General features: G+C 35.8%; 1 protein-coding gene across 1 annotated transcript in view; it reads left to right on the top strand.

Moving 5' to 3' along the window:
* The window catches only part of PCLO (piccolo presynaptic cytomatrix protein), a 322461-nt gene that overhangs the window by 168305 nt on the left and 130797 nt on the right, over positions 1-23359 (top strand). The window contains exon 7 of the mRNA XM_058023738.1: positions 17702-19910. Coding sequence (XP_057879721.1) covers positions 17702-19910 — 2209 coding nt within the window. The remainder of the gene's footprint in view (positions 1-17701; positions 19911-23359) is intronic.

Here is a 23359-nt window from a genome sequence, read left to right as displayed (position 1 = left end):
TTTCTGTTCACATTCTCCATCTGTCCATATCTTCCCTCTAATCTCCTTGCTAAACCCAGCTTCTGTTTCCCAGCTGGTCTTTCTCAGACTCTCTCTCATCCAATCTAAGTGGCTCCTATCAAAATAAAGCTTTGATTATCTCACCTTACTCACTTTGCAAGCTGTTTGCTGCTGCCAAATCCAGCTCAAGCCCTGAGTGTGCTGGTGCTCTTACACTGCCTGGCAAACCTTTCCCTGGGGCATTATGGCCAAGCAGGCTAAAGGGGGCAGCCAGCAGCCAAGAGTGAAGGCAGGCTTTGAAATTTAATAGCTAGTATGGAGGAAGGTCTGAAGGAGGATTATATGCTGAGGATTTCTTTAGTGTGTGTGTGTGGGATGAGGAGTTTAACAGGTCTGATTTCTCTAAGTCTGGATAACTCCTTGATTTAGACAGTCAGCAGTTGCCAGAGGTGCAAAGATAGTCAGGAAGGGTGATGGATGGAGAGAATCAGAAAGAGAGTTACCCACCTAAAATTTAAGTTTAACGTAGGGAAGAATATTTCAAGACTGAGACTTTATTTTCAGCTGCTATATAGCATTATCAAAACACAATGGCATAAGACTCAGGAAGTCATAAGTTAGTTTGGAGGTAATATTTACTTTATTTGTTTCTGGAATACATTTTCTGTAACTTCCTTCATAGCTGTGTTTTTGCTGTATATATACAATGCAAGAGGTCAACAGTGAAATAAAATTATGCTTCTTGTCAAAGTTGACATTAGAAGCAAGTGCTGTCTTTTTTGTAGAAATTTTACTGTCTGGGTTAATCACATCATATTGATGCTCCTTTTATGATTCCTGAGTTATAACCAACAGCAGCAAGATCATGGTCTTCTAGGAAGAATGGAATGGAATAAGTGAGTTTGTGCTTTGCCCATTTGATCAGACACACTGTAGTATAGAGAATTTTATTGTAATACATTCTGATATTTCTTTAGGCAGTAAAAGTGATTCTTGTGACAGTGGTGGTGTAGGCTGCTCTGAGTCCTTATGTTCTTACAGCTTGTTTGAGCATTGCTTGTCTGAGGAATGATAATCTAGGAAGAGGAACACATTTTATCTCTTTTCTTCCTGTTTCTTCATCATTTGGCCCAAAAACTCATGATGGAAAACAAGAAGTTTTGACAATGTTAGAGAAGTAGCATTTTTACCAAATGTTTACACACAGACACACATACATATATGTCAGAAAGCAAATGGCTTTTTTGGAGGGTATTTTTATCTCAGACACTCTGCAGTTATGGGACATCAAAGCTTTAATTTAATTAAAATAAATATTGAAGTCACTAATCTTTCGCTCCTTACACAGCATAATAGCAGTATATTCATTAAGATGTTGGTGTCTGTTTAATATTTTGAAAACATTTCCTCTCTAAACTCTTCAGTCATCACAGATGCCAAAAAAGTCAGGTTGGAAAGATGCTGTGGAGGTCATACAGCCCACCTTGCCCTCAAAGCTAGGCTAATTTCTAAGTTAGATCAGATGTCTACAAGACTTGCCAGGTTGAATTTTGAAAATCTCTAAGGATGGAGATTTTACTGTCCCTCTGTGCAATCTATTCAGAGAATTCACTGCTCTCATGTCAAAGAGTGCTTCACTTCCCTTGTGCAACTTTTTCCTTTGGTCCTTCATTGTGCATCCCTTAGAAGAATCTGATTTTCTTAGTGCTGCTTCATTTTAGAGTGGAGGACAACAATTTGATTTTATTCAAGCTCAGTTCCCTTAACTTCCCTCCTTTGAACAGATATTTTCCCTCAAGCCCTCACCATGTTACTGGGCCTACACTGGGATCTCCACATGACATTTTTATGGTTTGTGTGGGTATAAAACAGGGTAGGAAGTGTTGGGACACTCTCCCATCTGAGTCCTTCTCTTCCAGTTAAAATTGTTGTTCTCATTAGCTCGAGTGCAGACACACTCGAGCTCCTGTGCTGCTTCACTTCAGAAACAAATTACATTTCCTAAAGCATTTCCTATGCAGCTTTATAAAGAAATACACAGTACAGTTCAGGAAACATTAGGTTATGCCCCGCATTAAGCTCTCAAGCCCTGTAATTAGTTTAGAGTAATTTGGGAAATTGCTGGATTTGGAGTTTTGGGTTGATGGGATTTTTTTCCACTAGAACTTCCTCCAATTATCTAGATTTTTTTAATAGTTTTAAGAATTCATTGTTTCAAAAAAAACCTAGTATTTTTTGGGGTGCATGTAGTTCGTAGTTGATATATACATTCTATGATACTAATATCATTATTATACATAGAAAATTTTTAAAAATGCATTTTAGATTTTTTAACTCATAGATTAGAAAATGTCTTTCCTTCCAATGTTATGTAACTAATTTTTTTAAAAAAAAATTCCAAAAATCCAATGATAGTATTCTCTAAAAGCTCTCTCTGAAATACTTCTTCAGAAAATGTGGCATAAAAATATTTCTGTGTTTTGTACAAATATAATAGGAAGCTACAATTGAAGGATAAGTGGAAGGATATAGCACTGTCAAAACACTCTTAAGTTACTTTAGAATCCCAAATTCTAGTTGGCACTCATTAATATGATTTTATTTTGGAATTTCTTAGAACATGAATTTTACTACCTTCATGTTGTAATATTTTGCTCTAATATTTTGCTCTATTTGGGAAGATTAAAAAAATTTTCATAACATTGCTGCTGAACCCTTTGTGATCTATCATGATGAATCTACTGTGATGCTCAGACCTGAGTATTTCCATTGACTTTTGAAACTATAGAGGTTTCTGTTTCTGTTGTAGAATCACTAATCTGATGGTTCATACAAAATTCTCTAAAATTAATGATGCACTTTGTTAATTCAGTCAGCTGTGGATCATGCCTTGAAGAATTTCTTTTTTTCTTTGGATTGCTAATTCCAACTATTTCAAATATGAGGAACTTTTTGCACTTCCTTTAAAACAAAATTTCTCAGTTGTGGTTGTTATAAAAAATGGAACCCCTAAATTGACAGAATGTGGGGAGCAGGAAGGAAGGCTATTCATTTAAATGATTGAAATATTACTGCTGGAAATTTTATAGTGGAAACTAATCTTTAAATCTGAATTTTATTTTGAAGAAGTTCAAAATTTGCACAGGAAGAATGGAGTTTTGTTTGGTAGAGGAAAAAAATACAGTGATAGTTTTTGGAGAGAAAGAAATAAAAGGACCAGGCCATTTTCAAGATGAAAAAATAGGTAGTGATTCTCTTTAAACACATTTTTCCTATGTCATTTAAAAGAAAAAACAAAAAAAACCAATCAAAACAATACCCCACCAAATCAAAAAACCAGACAACCATGGAGTTTTTTTCCCTCTACTACCCATTCCTAATGGAAATATTTTGAAAAAAATAACAACAACAACAAAAGAATGTTTTTATTAATGGAGAAGGATTTTCTGTCTGACTTGTTCTGGAAGTATGGACAGTACAGTCAATAAAGTGAATGGTGGAATGGGGAAAGTGGCAGACAGTGATAATCAGCTCCATTTGCTTCAAAGTCTGGAAGAGTTCGATATATAGAAAAGTTCTAAATGTGTGCGTTGAACTGGAGAGATCAGTAGAGTAGCTGAGACTCTGGAAGTCTCATTTTTGCATCACATTTTTGATTCTGTTTTCATTTTAGTAATTTTGATGTGTATCTGAACCATGTTGATATATTACACAGGCAAATAAGTAATAAATTCAGAAATAAGGTGAATCAAGAAAGGTGTCCTCCTCAAAAAAAGTAGAAATATTAAATGAAGCATGTTTTACCTTCTTTGTCCTAAATATTTTGTAATTATATAATGGGGAGAAACATGTAAATGCTTTCAAATATTTCTGATCCTTATTTCTGAAAGTCTTTGTCATCAGTTGTGAGTTTTCTGCTGACCGTACAGGATTAACAATAATTTAGTATTAAACTTCAAAGCATGTTTTAAAAAGCATATTACAAATACATTTCTTGACATTCAGAATATTCAACGTTTAAACAACGTTTAAACGTTTAAACGTTTCGAAACCACTAGTTTGGAAATCTAGTGGTCAACTGAAAAACAGCAAATTGAAATTTGTGTTTTATAATTTCTCCTGAGTTGCTTAGACAGAAAAAAGAACAGACTTAAGAACAAGTTGAAGGTTTTAGATTATTTTGGTGTTTTCCCATGCAGTTCAACAAGTGGAAATCAATTTCATGACAATAAAACATGCAACACAATTTCAGATCAAAATGCACCTAATTCAGCCTTTCCTCCATGACATTGAATAAGTCATAAATTTTCAGTAAAAAATGAGATCATCAACTGATACAAACTGATTTAATGTTTTCCAGAAAGAGAGCAGGGCAGGTAAAGAAAAATGTTTCATTGTGAATTCAGTACTCAATGTTTATGTGTAAAATGATGTTCAAACAGCACAGTAAGGAGTTGCACACTAACACACAGAGCTCCTGCATGAAGCATTCTGAGGTAAATGCCATTAGAGATGATCTTCATCACTATTCAGCAGCCTGGCTCCTGGCTGCTAGAAGTACAGCAAGGTACTGGAATGACTGCTGTGCTTTCAGGAGAGGAATCTAAAAATTAAAATATTTCATATTTCCTGAAGAAATACAAACAGCTGGTGCTGCTGTAAGTTTTATGAGTTCTGTAATGTTTATAGAAAGACTTTTGTTTATAGTTATCCATGATCTATGAACATCAATATTGTCATCAGAAAATGGAATAAAATCATATAGATACTTGACTTGATGACTTATAAATTATGTAACAGCACTGTTTATCGTGGAAGATCACTTGATGTTCACTATCCTAGTCTTTCCAATGCTCTAAAATCTGTGCAGGATTGATGATAAACAATATCTTTTTGTCAGTCTTAGCTCACAGACAAATAAATGTGTGGGTAATAAAGCTGAGACCCTTTAAACATTAACTTCTTTGCGGGATAAAACATTTCAACTAAGAGATGTTACTTCACTCAAATAATATACAATAGTTTTATTTTAAATAATACCAAATTAATGCAAAAATTATTCAAAATTTGCAAAATATTAAATAGAAATATTCTTTTAAATTTTCTCATTTAGATCTAGGTGCTCATAAACTGCTAATAATCTTATGATGCCCAGAAAATCAGATTTGACTCAAAATGAGACAAATTGAAACAAAATCTCTGCAACCATTGATTTTTTTATAGGTGAACTGATGACCAAAACTATTTTTCTACATCAGACACTGTCTAACGTCCAGTTATTTAGTGTTCCAAGTAGGCATTCCTCATCTCTATAGAGCTATTAAACATTCTATTATGGCCTGTTACTGGAGGGTGACTTTCAGAATTAAACTGTTTAAAGTTTGTGCTTCTTGTCTTTCCATCCCAGCTACAGTTCTCAGTGGCAGCATTGTGCCATGAATGTTTAGAAGAACCATTTTCATGGTTAGCCAATTTTTCTTGTTTTCTGACTAAATACTAACTAATAAGTGTTCTTGTCATGTTCATCCTGATACGCCACAGCCCACACTTGTTCTTGTTTTGTGTAATTCTGTTTTCTTAAAGTTTTATTGTCCTGGAACTGTCTCCAGAGACATCTTTTTCTGACATCCTCACCAGCTAAAAACCATTAATCACTCCTGCCTTTTTCAGCCTTTGGGAGCACATCTCTGACAAATCCCACTCACACATTTATGGCTTCAGTTCTGCTCTGAACCCATCAATGCTGCCATTTCTTATCTCTAAGGGGATGTATCACCACTCTGTACCTCAGGCTGTTATAGGACCAGTGAGCATTGATCTATTTGAGACTTCAGAACAATCATTTGATTTTCTGTTTACATCTCTGGACCCAAAAAACACTGAATGACATGACTGCAAAGCCTGATGCTTTGTGAAGATAAGATGTCACTAAAATATTCAGTAGGCATTAGTTTTCAATGGTTTTTTAGCTCTTACTCTTCCATTTGCCTAGAATGTACATTTGGATAATTGAAAATATTTCAGGGTTTCATTAGTTTTCTTTTCTTTGTACGCTCTGTGTTTGCTAGAAATTTTAAAACAGTGAATAAAACACATTAAAAAAACAGAGAAGAGAACCAACCTAAATCTGTCATTATCCTGTGAACATTTTTAATGATTATTTCCTGTGTTTCTGTGATAAGAAATGTCATATTGCCTGTTTAGGGTGATTGGTATAGTCCATATGCATATAATCAAGCTGAGCTATTTTTTATCTGGATTTTTTTTTTTACCTATGGCAGCAGTGGACAAAGAATGGTTTAGAACAAAAATAGGAGTTCTGAAAATGAGGGGGAAGAAAAGACCCTTGTTGCTTTTGTACATGCAGTGAATATATGTCCTAAATTCCAGGCCCACTGTAAGAATTTTCATTTTTCTTTCATGTCTTGGAATATTGTTCTTGCATTAAATTCTGTTTCTCCTTTTATTTATTTTTTTTCTTTTTTTTTCTTTCTTTTTTTTTTTTTTTTGTTACACGTGTAGGTTTAGAAACTGCAAATGGCACATTTTTTTTCACATTAACTTCTGGTTTTTCTGGTGCCTTATCTTAATTTTTAGCTTCATTAGTGTTAAAAAGTAGTCTTTGTCAACTTTCTGTCTTCCTGTCCTGCTTGTCACAATAAGCAGAAAAGGGAAGAGGAAGGGCATGATTCTAAAATAGCATAATTGCTATTAAAATAGTAGGAAGAAAATTCATTAAAAGGTTACTGCTTTCTTCTTCCTCAGCCCTACACAGTTGCATTAAATATCACATTGCATACAAGGCTGTCATCTGATGCAATTTATCCAGGAGTGGAATACTTCCTCCTCTGAAGATGAATGTAGATTACAGTGCTAGTAGGAGAAATTATATTTAATAATTAGTAAAATAATAAAATTTAAATATTATCCCCATGCATGCCTTTAAAGAAGAAAAAGAGGATGTTCTAAATACTCAGTTTTATTCAGTTGAGCAAATCAAGACCAAACCGAGTTCCTTGTCTGGATTTTTTGGTAAAGAGATGGAGTGGGTGTCCAATCTCGTTTTAAATACAAATGAAGAAGCATTTGTCACTTCTGTGTTCCAGCTGCAGGATTAAATCTGGTGCAGTATCCACAGAGAGTAGAATACATATAAAAGTAAACAAACGAACAAAAAAAACCCGAGCAAAAAGTAAACTCTGAAAAAATGGTCTCATACCTTTTAAAATATTTTTTTGAAAAAAAAAAAAAGACAGGTAATCTGTTTCCCTTTGGTATCTGTTTAAACAGAGAAAGCTGTTTTCCTTCCATGAGAAGATGGTCTTTTTTGTATCAGTATAACAGATTTCTGTATGTGTTTATTCAAGTGTAAATGCTTTCTTTAAAGAGTTGGCTTTTTGCAGGTTAGGGGTGAGGTATATTTGGTTTTGTTTAATTTGTGTCACTTGGAAATGCATTTGTATCAAACTGAAAATGCCATTTTTATATGAGAATAAGAATAGGAATATGGAGTTTTGTGTGGTCTGGCTAGTGCATGTTCTCACTGTAGAAAAATGTAATGGAAAATCCGGACATACTGTGAGTAGTTTTCACACCTCCTAAGTTTTGCCATCTGTGGCAGATGATCCACTCTGTTTGTTGTCAGGTTCAACTACATTTCTCTAAAAGGTGTGAGGATTACGCCTGCCCTGGGATCAACTGAGCGTATTTTAGGGGGAATTTTTATGTTTCAGAAAATGAGGGATGGAGGGGGAGAGGAAAGAAAAGTTTCAGGCAGAAGGAAGTTCAAGGGGGACATATAGAAATTGACATTGAGAAATGCAGAGAAGAGAGAGAAATATATTTACAACATGAACTGAAGGAGAAATTAACTTGTCTAGCTGAGGCAGAGGGGCTTCTGCAGAGTCTACTGCAAGACCTAATAGCTGGTGAGTTCTTGGAATAGATTGAAGCCTGGAAGAGAAGTCTCAGCAATCAAGGAGAGTTTCCCAAGCTTATTTTACTTTCTATTCTATTCTATTCTATTCTATTCTATTCTATTCTATTCTATTCTATTCTATTCTATTCTCAGGGTGTAATATTGGGACCATGGTATATAGTACCAGAGCTGAGTCAGAAATGTGCTTTCCACCAACAGAATGTGTTGTATAGGTAATTTTAAGACACTTTTGGAAAGAGGGGGAGAAAATTCAATGCAGATCATTCTGCAGGTGCACAGCAGTATGGATGAAGCCAGGGCTGAGCAAAAAGAACAAAAAGAAGGGTTTGCTGTGATGGATGTAGAAAGACCTGAATTAGGCACTTGGTGAGTTTGTCTAATCTGTGCCTTACAGCAGCAGCTGCATGGCCATTGCTCCCCAGCATGAACCACATTTTAGAGAAAGTGGTTAATCAGGGCTCTGCTCACTCTGCCACCTTTAATCTTAGACTGGGGAAGTAAAGCATCATGAGTACAGAACAAAGTAAATATTGCCTCAGTGATCAAACTGAGCCAAACCCAGAACCTTTGATTGCTGAGGAGAGGTGTAATTTCTGAAGAATTGAAGAGGTGGTGAGATTCCTGCAAGAAAAAAACCAAAATAATTAAAACTCTGCTTCAAGCAGAGGAGCCAAAAGCAGGAATTGAAACTGCTCAAGTTGTGGTGAGGGGGAATGACCTCCTGTCCTGAGACATTTCCTGGTGGCATCTGTGTTACACGTGGCTGTTTCCACGGCTGTCAAGAGGAGCAGGTGTGATTATGGAGTGAGCTGAAGAGAAATGGCACTTTTTTGCAGTTCAGTAGTCTGGAGGACTGGCTCAGATTAACTCTGCACACGATGCCTGTGCTTGGGCAGATGAATCCTCACTCTTGTGAGCAAACAAGGGCTGTGGCACAGCATGTGCTGTCTCGTCAGCTCCCATCCTGTGGAGGAAGTCTGTAGTGAAGGAGAGGCAGAAAAAGCCAAGATTTTCTCACACAATTTTTGTTTGGTTTTCTGGGGGTTTTTTTTTGTTATGTTTTGTTGGTTTTTTTTGTTTGGTTGTTTTTTTTTTTGTTTATTTTTGTTGTTGTCGTTTTCATTCCCTATGAAACAAGATTGATATTTTCCTTCTTTCAAAGATAACAGGAGAGTTAGCGTTGATTGTTTCAGTACTTTTTTAGATTTTTTTCAATTGTTGCCAAAAGTTTGCAAAGTAGCCTGATATCTGTTGAAAACAGATGGTGCTAATTCAGCATATGCATATCATACTTATAAGTATAAACTATTCTGAATTTTTCTCACGAGTATTTTCTGGCCAGGCTTCTGAGTTAGATTGCAAAGGAAAAGAAATTAAAGTATATTCTCATTTACTGGGAAAATATTGTTTATAATCCTGTAAAATTTTCCATAGATGAGATCTGAGTTTCAAATAAAATATATTATTCTGACTGAGGGGTATGACACATAATGATTTGTGTGTTACATTATAGGAAATGGTGTGTTATTGATTTCTATTCGTGAATAAGCCCATGCTAAGGCTATTTCATTACATGCAGAAAGATTTATTCCAAGGATTTTGTTATTTGAAGATAAAGTTGACTGATGCCTTTCTCTATTGCCACAAGTAGCTTCACAATCAACAAATCCCAGAGCTAGCAGTTAATATTTTGGCACAATATCCTTTAATATAGCTTGTTTAAATTACCAGTGTCAGACTCTCATTGCCTCTGTATTGAAACACATTACTAAGGTACAGTTCTTTGTTGTCAGTTAGTTAAATCCAAAAATGGGTTGTGTTGGAGACAGGGCTCATCATGTGCAAACAATATCTGTATCTTAATCTATCACAGGCATCAGATTGTCCATCCACATCATAGAACTTCTGATAACTTCTGATAACATTTTGGCAGAGAAGTTCGGAGTATTCTTGGTTTTGTATTTATGTAAAATTCTTTTTAAACTGTCAGTGAAACATGAGAGAGGAGAAAAAGAAGTGATGGATGATTAAGAAGCTGTAATTGTTGTTGTAGTGTAATATACAATGTTATAGTACAGTCACCATGAATCTCCAGGCTTTGACTTAATCTTGTTAAGCATCTACCTCAGAGGAATTCTAGTTTTGCCATTTTTATTTCTCCATATAGTGAATCTTCCTCTTGTTCAAGTTATTGTTATTCAATACATAGACTCTGTCCTCCGTTTAGTCATTTATATCATAATCTTTTGGATTGTCAGAGTAAAATATGGTTAAGAATTCTCCTCTTCAGAAACTGTCCTGAGTCACGTGGAAGACAGTGTATAGGAAAATCCATTCATTTTGTTCCTTTTTTATTTAAAAAAAAAATTTGCATATCTTCTTAAAAGTAATTAGCAAATGAGGAAAGATTTTAATTCACAGACAAAGGGACTTGTTTTAAATTCTTTATCAGTCTTTGGCCCTGGAGTAGAGCTGTAGCACTTTAGCTCTCAGAGTATGAGCTGGAGTTGATGCTGAAAACACAGCAGTGCAACAAGAGTAGAATTTTCCAGTGTTTTCTTTCTGTGAAGTCCCTCAATAGTTTTTAGTATACTGACATATAAATAAAATACTTGAGAATATTTAGCATGTCTTAGTACAAAGCATCTAAAGACAGGCATTTAGGAAGCATCTGTAATTATTGCCTACATAGCAGCTGTATATTTCCTGAAATGTTTTCAAGCCTTTCATAGCAAAGTATGAAATCTGTATTGGTCATTAAGAAAAGAAATTCTTTGGAGGACAGACTTTCCCCCTTCTCTCCTTTCCCTCTTTCCCTTCCTTTTCCTCATTTTTACTTCTCTTCTTTCTCAGATTGAATAATAGGGAAAATAATGAGCCCCTTTGGTAAAGAGATTCCAATGCAGATGCAGAACTCAACTCTGACAATTTGACTCTTTCTATTGGCTTGGCAGATGCCCATTGTCTGAATCAATCTGCCAGAGATTTTTCTCCATTGCAAAGTAACTGAAATACCTGTAATTCTATATACATTTCATATAATTAAACGGTGAATCTCTCACATAAACTGCTATCCCAGTACATCTTGCAAATACAAGTAATATTATTGAAAAGATGAATAGCAAAGGGTAGCAGAGGGGGAAAATAAATTAGGAATAAAAAAGAAAATAATGAGTTTTGATGGTAATATCACTGTGAGTTAACCAGAAATGTTTCCCTTTCACATGAGGCTTGAGCTATAAAAGAAAAAAAATTTAAAAAAGTAGTGAATTGTACTTAGGCAATTGGGAAAAAGGACTGTTTTCAGTGAGCAGAAAAAGCAAACAGTATAGATATGATCTGCAGTGGTAAAATAAGGGAATTAAAATGTAAGCTTCTGAATAATGCTTATGTTTTCTAAAATCCTTTCAATGCACATACATTGAAGGTTGTTCCAATTCCACTATTTAAATCAAAAGTGTCAAAACAATGGATTTCATTTTTTCTTACAATCTGATTTTTCAATGATATATTACTGCTGATTTAAACTGCTATTTCTCATTTTTAGAAATTGAGAAGGGAATTGCCCCATTACCCTTTAGAGGCAAATTTGTCAGTCCTGTTCCAAATGAATCCCAAATCAGTTAGTCTGTGTAAAACTGTTTTCTGTGCAAACAACTGGGAACAACTATTACATCTGCTCTCATAAAGTAGACGAAATGTAGATTTGGATCCCTTTGAAAATCACAGTGTAAGGGCCACATCTGTCTGTAGTTTGCATATCAAATTTCCTTTGAATTTCTCCTTTCTCCCCTCATGATCAAAAGAAGCATATGGGCTTTTATGTGTTTAACTGAGGATGGAAGTTGGTATCTCACATCAGCTGTTAGGAAGTGCACTGTGCTGTCTCCCTTGCATTTGAAGTGAAAATGGCAATTTCAAACAATTTCACAGAGAAAATGAAGGAGAGAAAGGGAATGGAAAGTACAAAAGTGTTTATCTGAGGAATGAACGACTCTGACTGACATGAAGGAAAGCAAAAAAAATTGAAAAAATCTAATTGTTTTGGAATAGACTATTTCTAAAAATTGTATATTGGTGTTAACAGAAAATAAATTTATCTTTACAGGCCTTCAAAGGAGTGGGGGGAAAAAAAAGAAAAACAGACTGACTGGCATCTCGGTGCTGCTGTGTAGTGATTTAGAAACTAGTTTTCTGCCTGACTGCTCAGTCCCCAGAGCAACATACTTGCAGAAAGAAAAGGACAGGAGCTACATTGAAGGAAAGCTCTAGTATATCACTCATGAAGCAGGGTATTTCACTCCCCTATACAAGGCCAAATTCAGCTCATCAAATTATTCTTGCACTGCCCTTGCTGGCAACGGCACACAAGCCAAGGCAGTACTGGTTGTATGATAAGGTTTTACTATGGGTTAGAATTTGTTCAGAGAATATATTAGTCCACTCTCAGCACAGCTGATGAGACCAGCTTTTATTAAATACATGTTGCTATATATTTTCCTTACCATACACAACTCATCTGCTCCCCTTAACCTTATGGCTTCATTGGAGGGTTCCCACCTTCTGTGGTTCTTGATTCTATAGAAGTGTCCCTATGTCATCCTTAGCCAGTGGAGAGAAGCTTCTCAATATTCTTGCTCTAAAATTTGTTAACCAGGGGTTAATAAAGGTGGTGCCTTCCCATCAGCAGTTACCACATAATAGATAATAAGTCCAGAAGTGTCCATAAAAACTTACAGGAGACATTTTCTTTGCACAGGACAAGTTCCAAAATACTGTTCAGGACCTCTGCACCTATAGGAAGATGTAGTTAAGGATTCCATACTTAAAATGAAGTAATCTAATCCTAGTGTTAATATCTTTAGGTGTTGGGTCTCATTTGCAAGCAGTTTTAAAGATAGTGTTAAATTACTGAGAAGTCCTTAATGAACGATAATAGATTTCCATGGATTCTTTGTGGTAAATTAAATATTTAAAATAATGAATTGCCAAAATTTTGACTCTTCTGATACATTTCTAACAATGAAGAGCACATGCTGTAATACTGAGTAACACATTCCTACCCTTTATAAGTAGAAGAGCTGTATTACAATTGCAATTTAAACTGGCATACTGGGGCTTTGAGGGGGTTGCATTTGGGAAGGTTTTTTTTACATGAAAAATACAAGATGTGAGAGCTGAAAAGTGAGCTACAGCACAGGCTTCACCTTAAAAATCTGCATTCGTCCCAAACCTGGGTGATTTTTTTTTTCTGAATGGGAAAGTAATTTCTATCCCTGCACTACCTGACATTTTATCTGGTTAAACCAGTTTATTCCCAGTAATTTCATAACACATCTGCATTCATCTCTCAACCTGATGCTAGCCGTAAGTTGTCTGAGACAGTTTACTGATTGCATGGTCCTTGTTTGAAGACAAAAAGTATTATTTTCATTGTTTTTCTGGTAGCAGAAAAATCAGAATACAGCCAACTTTCTGCTGACATTTCAAGTCTGATGAAAATTAGCATCAAATATTTCAGGGAATCTAGCCCTGCAGAAAGTGAGGTTTTTTTCCTTTAGCAGTACAGAACAGGATTTTCAGCATGCTGCTGAGTCTTCTGGGGATTGTGGCAGAGGAGCAGCATCATCTATAATCCACTTTACTATTGCTTTTCACAGCACCACAGGCTGTAGTAGTCTGACATCACTGTGTCTATTTTATAGCCTGGTGATGACAAACTAATAAGATGCTGTCATCACAACTGTAATTTACTTCTGCAAATGCATATATGTATACATATTGTATACATAATTTTCAGACTTTTTCCATACTTATACTATCTAGATAGAGATCTAGATAGATCTAGATAGATATAGATATAGATATAGATATAGATATAAGTGCAAATCTGTTTGGTAAGCTCTAAAGGGGACCAAAGAAGAAGTTGGTGTTGTTTTAAAAGAGGAATAAATAATAAGGATTAAATTTTTATAGCAAAACTCAAAGCATGCAAGAAGTATGCAAGCATTTTATGCTTAAATGTCAAAGCCGAACTTCTAAGCAAATGAAACTAATATCCAAACATGGCTACCTGAATGGAGAACAGCATATCATGTTCAAAAACTCAGCTGAGACGAGGACAAGAAAGGTTGTGTAGCTAGAATCAAACACAGTATTTAGAGGTAGAAATTCATTACAGGTATCCTGAGCCATTCAGTCCCCCAAAGTTAACTATCTCTTTAAAACAGATAAAAAGCAGCAGGACATATTAGTATTTCCTAGTAACTGATTCTTGTCAGAGTCTTGCTGGCTTTGTCAACAATGGCATCAAATTAAAAGAGACAAAAATAGGTAGAAGAAGGTATTTTTAGAAAGATTCGCAAGGAACAGAATGGTCATTGCAAAAGAGTTATTCCAAAGTCACCACACAATTAATTTAACGGTGTTCACAAGCCTTTGTCCAGATGGCCTCTATAAATCCAAACTCAGACAAAAACTCACATCAAGACTAATGTGTATTGGCAAGGCAGAAAAGCAACATTTTGCTAAATCCGTTTGCATGCAACCTTCAGCTCAGTCTTTTGACTTCCTTACTGTGATGTCATCTTGTCACTGAACTGCAAGGTTGAGAAGACTTCCTCTTATGTTTATTTTAAAACTTTGTTAGGCTTAAGGAGTGGTGTTGGAAGGGGAAGATAGTTTGTTTCTCCATTCTTTAGTTTGTAGTATTGTGGAGAACTTCTCTGTGGCTTTGTTTCAAGCATGAGCTGAGGCCTTATTGTAACAAGGTCAGCTTTGCCTCAGAAGCATGTATGATTACCATTAAATCCACTCTGAAGGGATATCCCAGACTATTGTAAAATTATACAAGAGTCAGCAATAAACTAATAACATTTTTATGACCATCATGGTAAAACAAAAAGCCAGAATAATTTAGTTCTAATTTTTGGAAGTTGCACTCAACATTTAGAGTGGTCGTTTGCTAAACAAAAATTATTTTAAAAATTAGTGAGGATACTAATAGTTAGCTAGAAGTAAACTGACTAGAATTAAGGTGGAAAACATGGTAAAATATAGTAAGAAACTTCATTGTTTATTAAGTCAGAGAGCTTGCTATGGTCACCTTTCTGACATGTAATTTAACTTTTAACCAGTGATTGTAAGTCTAAGAATGCCTGCTTGTATTTGATAGGTTTATGTGGCTCCAGAGTGGTCTCATGAAGGTTATTGCCCCATCTTTTCTTTGGATACTTCGAATGTAAAGTGAACATACATCAGAAATATGAGACAATGACCAAAAATACAGAGATAGGACTAGACAGCACAATTACCCCTTTCCCCTCCCAATTCTTTTTCATAAAGAAACTAGAATTTGGCAAAGATCAGCCCTAGCTTTCCTTTTTTTTTTTTTTTTTTTTTTTTCATGCTATTTAACAAATTCAAAGGAAATGCAAAAACTAGTAAGAGTTACTTAAAAGTTTTCTGTCAAAATATTGTAGTTGAACTTTCCTTCAATTCCCAGTTCCCAGGGAGCATGCTAACATAAGTGATGATGGAAATATCCAGGAACAAGAAAAAGACACACATTTTATCACAGAACTAATTTTCTTTTTCTTGTCTCAGTATAAATCTCAAATAAAAGCAATTAAGCCTTCCTTTTGTGAGAACAGTAGCTAAAAGCTAGAGGTTATCAATACTTTTTCAAAAGCAAGTGTGACATCTTCCTATAATATCTGTCAGTCTAAGCTTCTTCAAATACAGAGAGATCTAAAAGCAATTTTTTTTTGTTAAAACTGATACTAATCTGCCACTGAGATTTATGTATCAGCAATTTAACTATTACCTGAAAATATTAATTCCATAAAGTATTGCAGACCTTTTAATGACTGTTTTATTAATAGCACTTCCCAATACCAGTGACCATCTGTGACTGCTTCACCATCTGTGATCCCAATTTCAGTTCAGGAGGGGGAAATATCAGTGGTATTACACTGATTCTACAATATAAAATATTAGCCAACTAGACCTACTGTAGATGATTAATTTGTCTTTGCTTATAAGTGCATACTGAGCAAGATAAAACTAGCTCCTTTGATTTGTTGGCACAACATGGGTTTGTGAAATAGCCACAGGAAGCTGAAAATATTAAATTGCTTTTATTGAAATCTGAAACGTGCAAAAGTTGATGGAATTTAGATGAGGAGAATAAAAGAGCTTAAATGGCACTTGAAAAGGTGGTGAATGTTTCCTTAAAGATCTGTGCCAAACAATGTGTTGATTATTGCAATTTTTCAAAGCTAGGTAACAGAGGACCAGCAAAAGGAAATTGTCAACACTTCTTAAAAACTTGTACAGTTTATTGATGCCATATCAAAATAAACTGAGAAAATACTGATTTATAAACTCCTACTTAAAGTTAATATTATTTATATCCTATCTGAATGAAGTAGCATTTATTTCAAAATAAATGCCATTTTTAATTAAAAGCCGTTAATCCTTGCAGAAATGCTTTCCTTTTCTGCAGAGGCAGGAGAGTTAATTTGATCTGAATTGGTTTTATTCTTCTATTAAACTGGGCTAAAATGTTTCCATATATTGGTAATAACATGTCTGCATTCCTTAATCACTGAGCTGATTTTTCTTTTGTTTCAGTGTATGTGTGTAGATCAATCTCTTTTCCTTTGCTAAGGCAAGATTTGTAAGAAGCTTTAAGGGAGATAGGATATAATTTCAAAATCATTCAGGTCCCACTTCTTAATCTGTATACATAGTGTGGGAGCCTAAACTTGAAAACTAAAAAAAAATTTCAAAAACATTAGTGATTTAGGATGCAAATTGAATTGCATCTAACCACTTGCATTGTCTACTTTCCTAGCTGATGAAGAGACACTGGCACCTCAAAAAAAATTATTTATCAGCCTAAGGTAGATAGTTCTACATCAGGATGAATCACTCTTCTAACTTATGGGGAAATCTGGACATCTGGGTGGAATTAAATTGCTACAATTTTATACTTCTTAATTTTTTCAAGTTTTAAACTGTAGCTTCCTAACTGGAACAAATTTCGTTTATGAAAGACTTCAGTGAATTGAAGAAAGCTTACCCCAGTTTTGTAAAGGACAAGAAAATCCCCTGAAAGAAAAAAAAAAAAGCATATATAGCATCAACTATGAGGCAAAATTTACAAGATCATGTAAGAACTATCTGCCTTGTCACTAGAAAGTTCTGCTTTGTTGTCTGGATTTCAGTAGAAGTTATAGTTTATGGGTATGCATTCAGTGTCTGGCTCAGAGTAATCTATTTGACTGTACAGATTATATATAAATTTAATTATGAATGCTTATATAAGTACATTAGTACATTTATAATTATACGTAGTTTTTATTAAATTAAATGTTATATGAAAGGGAGGTGTATATATACATATATTCCCCTCCCACACACATATGCATTATGTTTATGCATAACCACGTAGAAATTAAAAAAAATAAATTATTATAGATTAAACTTTAAGAATATAAGGTAGATTTTTTAAACTTAGGCCAAACAAAGTGTCACCTAGTGAGTGTCACCCTTATTTTTGCATTAGATTGCTCATTTTTAGTAGACTGATGGCCATTTTCCTTTCTATTTTCTGCTGCTTAATAACACATATAAAATTTCGTCTGTCTTAAAGAAAACATGTGGTTAAGTTACAAAGCCATACCCTGAAAAAATTTAAATAACTTGTGATTAATTTCCCTTCAGGGTAGTGATTGAGTCTTGTTTCTTCTATTGCAGTCAAAAGGTTCTTCAGGCTTGACTCCATCCAGCACTCAGAAGAAGGTGAAGAGGACTCTGCCCAATCCACCTCCAGAGGAAGCCACAGCAGGAACTCAGTCCCCATATGCTTCCGTGGGATCAGTTTCACGGAGAAGGATTTGTAGGACCACCACTATGGCCAGAGCCAAAATTCTTCAGGATATAGACAGGGAATTGGATCTGGTCGAACGTGAGTCAGCCAAGCTTAGGAAGAAGCAAGCAGAGCTAGATGAGGAGGAAAAAGAAATAGATGCCAAGTTGAGATACTTGGAAATGGGCATTAATAGGAGGAAAGAAGCCCTGCTAAAAGAAAGAGAAAAGAGAGAGCGTGCCTATCTCCAAGGAGTAGCCGAAGAACGTGATTATATGTCAGACAGTGAAGTTAATAATACCAGGTCAACCAGAATAGAAACTCAGCATGGCTTGGAAAGACCACGTACTGCACCCCAGACAGAATTTAACCAGTTTATGCCACCACAAACCCAGCCAGAAACACAGTTTGCCCCTGCTACAAGCCCATATGCTCAATATCAGTATTCATCTCCTGCCCTGCCAACTCAAGCACCGACTCAGTTCACACAGCAGTCCCATTATCAACAACAGCAGCCTTTGTATCACCAGCAGGTTTCACCCTATCAGACCCAGACAGCATTCCAAACAGGAGCCACCATGTCCTTTACCCCACAGGCTCAACCACCACCATCTCAACAGCCATCCTATCAACTCCCATCACAGATGATGGTGATACAGCCAAAGCCAAGACAGACCACATTATACATGGAGCCTAAGATAACAACAAACTATGATGTAATTCGCAATCAGCCTCTCATGATAGCACCAGTGTCAAGTGAAAATAGTTATGCAGTTTCCCAGCTGGGCAGTAAATACTCTACCTTGGACTTGAGGATAGGACTAGATGAGAGAAACAGCATAGCAAGCAGCCCTATATCAAGCATATCTGCAGATTCGTTCTATGCAGATATAGACCACCACCATACATCCCGAAATTATGTGCTGATTGATGATATAGGAGAACTTACTAAAGGAACAGGAGCTCTTGGTTCCAGTTTTAGCCTCCATGAGAAAGATCTGACCAAAACAGATCGACTTCTTCGCACAACTGAGGCCAGGAGAGCACAAGAAGTGTCAGACTTCCTGGCACCACTGCAGACTTCCTCTAGGTTACACTCCTATGTTAAAGCTGATGAAGACCCAATGGAGGACCCTTATGAGCTCAAACTTCTGAAACACCAGATAAAGCAAGAGTTCCGTAGAGGTGCAGAAAGTCTCGATCATCTAGCTGGTCTATCACAGTACTACCATGGAGAGGGCAGCTACAGGCATTTTCCAAAATCTGAAAAATACAGCATAGGTAGGCTTACTCTTGAGAAGCAGGCTGCTAAGCAGCTCCCAGCAGCCCTCCTTTACCAGAAACAGTCAAAACACAAAAAAGCCTTGATAGACCCCAAACTTACAAAGTTTTCACCTATCCAAGAAAGCAGAGACCTTGAGCCTGACTATTCAAGCTATATGACTTCTAGCACTTCAACACTTGGGGGAATCACTACTAGGGCAAGGCTTCTTCAGGATGATATCACTTATGGCCTTAGAAAAAACATCAGTGACCAACAGAAGTACATGGGGCCACCACTGACGTCATCCATTGGAGCAGGCCTTGGGACTGCACTAGGTCCAACAATGAGATCTGCACTACAAGATGAAGCAGACAAGTCCTATAGCAGTGGTAGTAGATCTAGGCCCTCATCTAGGCCCTCCTCAGTGTATGGGCTTGATCTATCATTGAAAAGGGATTCTTCCAGTTCTTCTTTAAGACTGAAAGCCCAAGAAGCTGAACCTTTAGATGTTTCCTTTAGCCATGCAGCACCTTCTGGAAGAACCAAACCCACCAGTCTGCCTATTAGCCAAAGCAGGGGAAGGATCCCAATAGTAGCACAGAACTCAGAGGAGGAGAGCCCACTAAGTCCTGTTGGACAGCCAATGGGAATGGCAAGAGCAGCAGCTGGACCCTTGCCACCAATATCTGCAGATACCAGGGACCAGTTTGGATCGAGCCATTCATTACCTGAGGTCCAGCAGCATATGAGGGAGGAGTCACGGACTCGAGGCTATGATCGAGATATAGCCTTCATCATGGATGACTTCCAGCATGCCATGTCAGACAGTGAAGGTAAATTAGGCCTCAGACTGGTATCTTACTATCACAACGCAAATCCTCATTTCTATGCATGTGTCTGATTTTTGTTACACTTCAAAGACTTGTTCTTTTTCTGTTCCTTGGTGCATCTTCTGTGTATCTACATTTTTTGGGGGTTGATTTGTTTTGTCGTATTTGATATTTTTTATTTTACCCTAACAGTTTCTGAATGGTGTTAAGCTACTATTGCATGCTACTATATTGTTGTTGATTTGCTTTCCTTTTGGTTTGCTTGTGCATTTTCCTTTTCACTTGTTTATGTCTACCTTTCAGTGATACTGTGTAGAACATTCCATGTACAATACAGACTCTGCCATCAGTTTTATGTGCAGCTCTCTCCAGTGACTGTGAATCATTGAACTTATTTGCAATCGTTTTTGTTGGGATTTGGAAATAATCTCCCAAATCTCTAAAAAACTCCAGTAATTTTATGTGCATGAAATTTCATGATAGAACACAAAAAAATTATAATTCCATCTCCCGATGCACCAATTTAGATCTGTGTTTATATAGAAATAGTCTGTTCATTAAGTACATATCATATGTTAGAACCATATAGAGCTTAACGTGATAGCAAAACAACATTCTACATATGGTTTGTTGAAAGCATCCTGTCATGTGGACTTCTGTGCATTCAGAATTGTGATTATGTAAGATAATTTGTCTTTGAATGGTGCAAGACAATCTCATACTTCAATAAAAGACATAAAGTATTTTACTTCTGTTGATGGGTTATGCAGCGTAGCTGGTTTTATATGCACCCCATACACGTCTGCCAAATAAGCACAAGAGTTTATCTCACTTAAGTTCATGAAAGGAACCTTTCTGATGTATTATAAATAGTGCAATTAAAAATGCTGCTTCTGAATAAGTACAGCAGAATGTTAAAGCTGATGTTAATAATTGCAAATTATGTATCAGTTTTGTTTGAGTCAGTTCAGAATTAATATATTCTAAATTGTTTAAAAATCATAAAGACAGTTTGAAGGCAAATGAAATGAAGATGTTCAAAATTGTATGCACTCCATTAAATTTTTCTTATGTGTATTTACTGCACAATAAAAGAGACTTTGCATGCGCTCTATTGTCTGTAAATGGCAATGATTGTCTCAAAAGACATATTTGCATGATTATGAAGTAGTATGGTTTATTTTTCACATTTCTACTAACCTCCGTTCATTATTGCATTATTGATTTTTTACACATACTAAATCTTCCATAAGCATTAGAAAAAATTATCTTTTTGCCTTTCTCATACTTCATACTAAGGACTTTGTTCTCTAAGTTTTTATTTATATTTCTTAGATATTTGAAACCCCCTCATGAACTCTGTGTTTCAGGAGAGACTCAGGGTCATCAGCTTTTTTTGATATTTATTGGAAGTTTAACTGTTTTTATTGTCCTTCCATTTAAGAATGGAAGCACACAGAATCCTATAATTAAATCTGAAAGCAGTTGAGAGAAACTCCCTGAAACTCATATCATTCTTCCTAAATAAGCAGATGCTATCTTGTCTCCTCTCAGCTTGTGACTTCTGTCGGTCATTCTAGAGTCACATTGTGAAAGATACAGGACTTTTCCTGCTGAAAACTGAGGAGAACCAACCTGAACCAAAAAGATCCATTTTTATGCTATTCTACTGCATGTGAACAGGTCATAGGGAATTACATGTCTGCCCTACAGTGCATTATAGTTCTCATATATATTTGTACAAGACATACATGCAACATTTCAAGTTGAACATGTTTCAGTTTTAAATCAGTCTCTGATTAGTTAGACCCTTTCTGGTGTGTTGTAATTCAATTCCCATAATCTGTATTGGAGTGATATGTCACTCAGGGCTTCCACTTTCAGCAGCCTTTTTCTAAGTTATATCAAATTTTATCTTCACAAATGGCCCATTTCTTGGGAACCCAAAATGCTTCATCACATTACTTTCAAATATACAGTCTAATCGCAAGTAACCTGCATTGAAAATTATTAATATACTTTGGATATAAGATAAAAAGTGTTCAAAAGAAGCAATTACATTTCTACAGAAACTCATGGCCTTCTTTTTTAGGGACTGCACTCTTCTCTGTAGTGGTCTGATGATCAGACAGTGGACAGCTATTCTGGCATGTTTCTTCCAGCCTTTTAGCACAATTTGCTTTGCAGCTTCTCTTTATTTTAAGCAACTGCTGCATGGTCTTGATGACATTTCATTTAAAAAAAATTAGTCTTAAGCACTGTCTTAAGAAAAATCTTCTTGTGCTATAACTTGATTTATCATCTTAAAAGACATTTAAAAATTAATTTAAGCTAAAATGTTAAATTTGAATTGTGTTTCTTTTGTTCAAATTCAGAGAAATTCGCAACTTTCTGTTCATTTTTTATAGGTGGCATCCCGTAACAAATACTAGAAGAGAATGCAAATAGGACTTTGAGTCCAAACCTTCTGTTTTTCACTAAGTACATACTGTAACAAATCTTAAAACCATGCTTCAGGACATAAGTAGTGATTACACTGGGTTTCCAAACTTCAAACGGGTTAAAAAAGCCTTAGTGTCAAAAGACCAAAATGTCCAGAGGTGCCCATTGAAAATAAACAGCATTTTGAGATCTTGAAACACCTGGGATTTTCTCAGGGTTCCCAGTACCATGAAAACTCTGATCCAGCAAACAGATCTCTGTCAACCCCACAGCTGCCACTTTCCACACATTTTTAGTTATGCTGAAGATAATAATTTTCAAGAAGGCTGAAGCTAGTATTCAATTTTATGACTATAAATAGCCCTTGCTGTTCAGAAGGTATAAAATGTACCTTTTCTCACCTCAAGTATATTTTTTCTTTTATATGCTAATTTGGAAATTTTTCAGCAGAGTTTAGAAGTTTAAAATTGAGATATCAAGACATCAAGATATCAACACAGTTGATTCCTTGTAAGTTTTTATCTGTGGGATTTAGAGTGACCACTGTTACTTCTCTGATTGAGTTTCTTGGATCTCACGGCCTGAAGTTCAGTCTCACCTGGTTCATCTGTTTGGGTGGAACCACCTGGCTGCATTCTGATAGCCTTATAAATAAAAGGATGACTTCTCTGTCAGTGGTTCATCTTGGCTGTTGTCAGGTTTCCAGATGTGACAAATCCCAGCTGTGCAAGCCAAAACCAATGGGGTGTGTGTGGACATGTGAGTGTTTGGGGTGTGTGTGTCTGTATAAATAAATATTTATAACTTCCTAAATTTCAATAAAATACTCACATTCATCACAGTTTCATAAAAAGAAAAAAAAAATAGGCTGGTCTGAACTGCAGTATGGAACTTTACATTTTTAAGAGTAATAATCCAGGAAATGTTATTTAACTGAGGCAGGAGGAAAAACAAAATCATTCTTTCATCTGCTCAGATGATGACACAGATTGTGATAGCCAGCATTAGCA

This window comes from Melospiza georgiana, chromosome 4, assembly GCF_028018845.1.
Source record: "Melospiza georgiana isolate bMelGeo1 chromosome 4, bMelGeo1.pri, whole genome shotgun sequence".
Lineage (NCBI taxonomy): Eukaryota > Metazoa > Chordata > Aves > Passeriformes > Passerellidae > Melospiza > Melospiza georgiana.
This window is presented reverse-complemented; position numbering and strand designations above follow the sequence as displayed.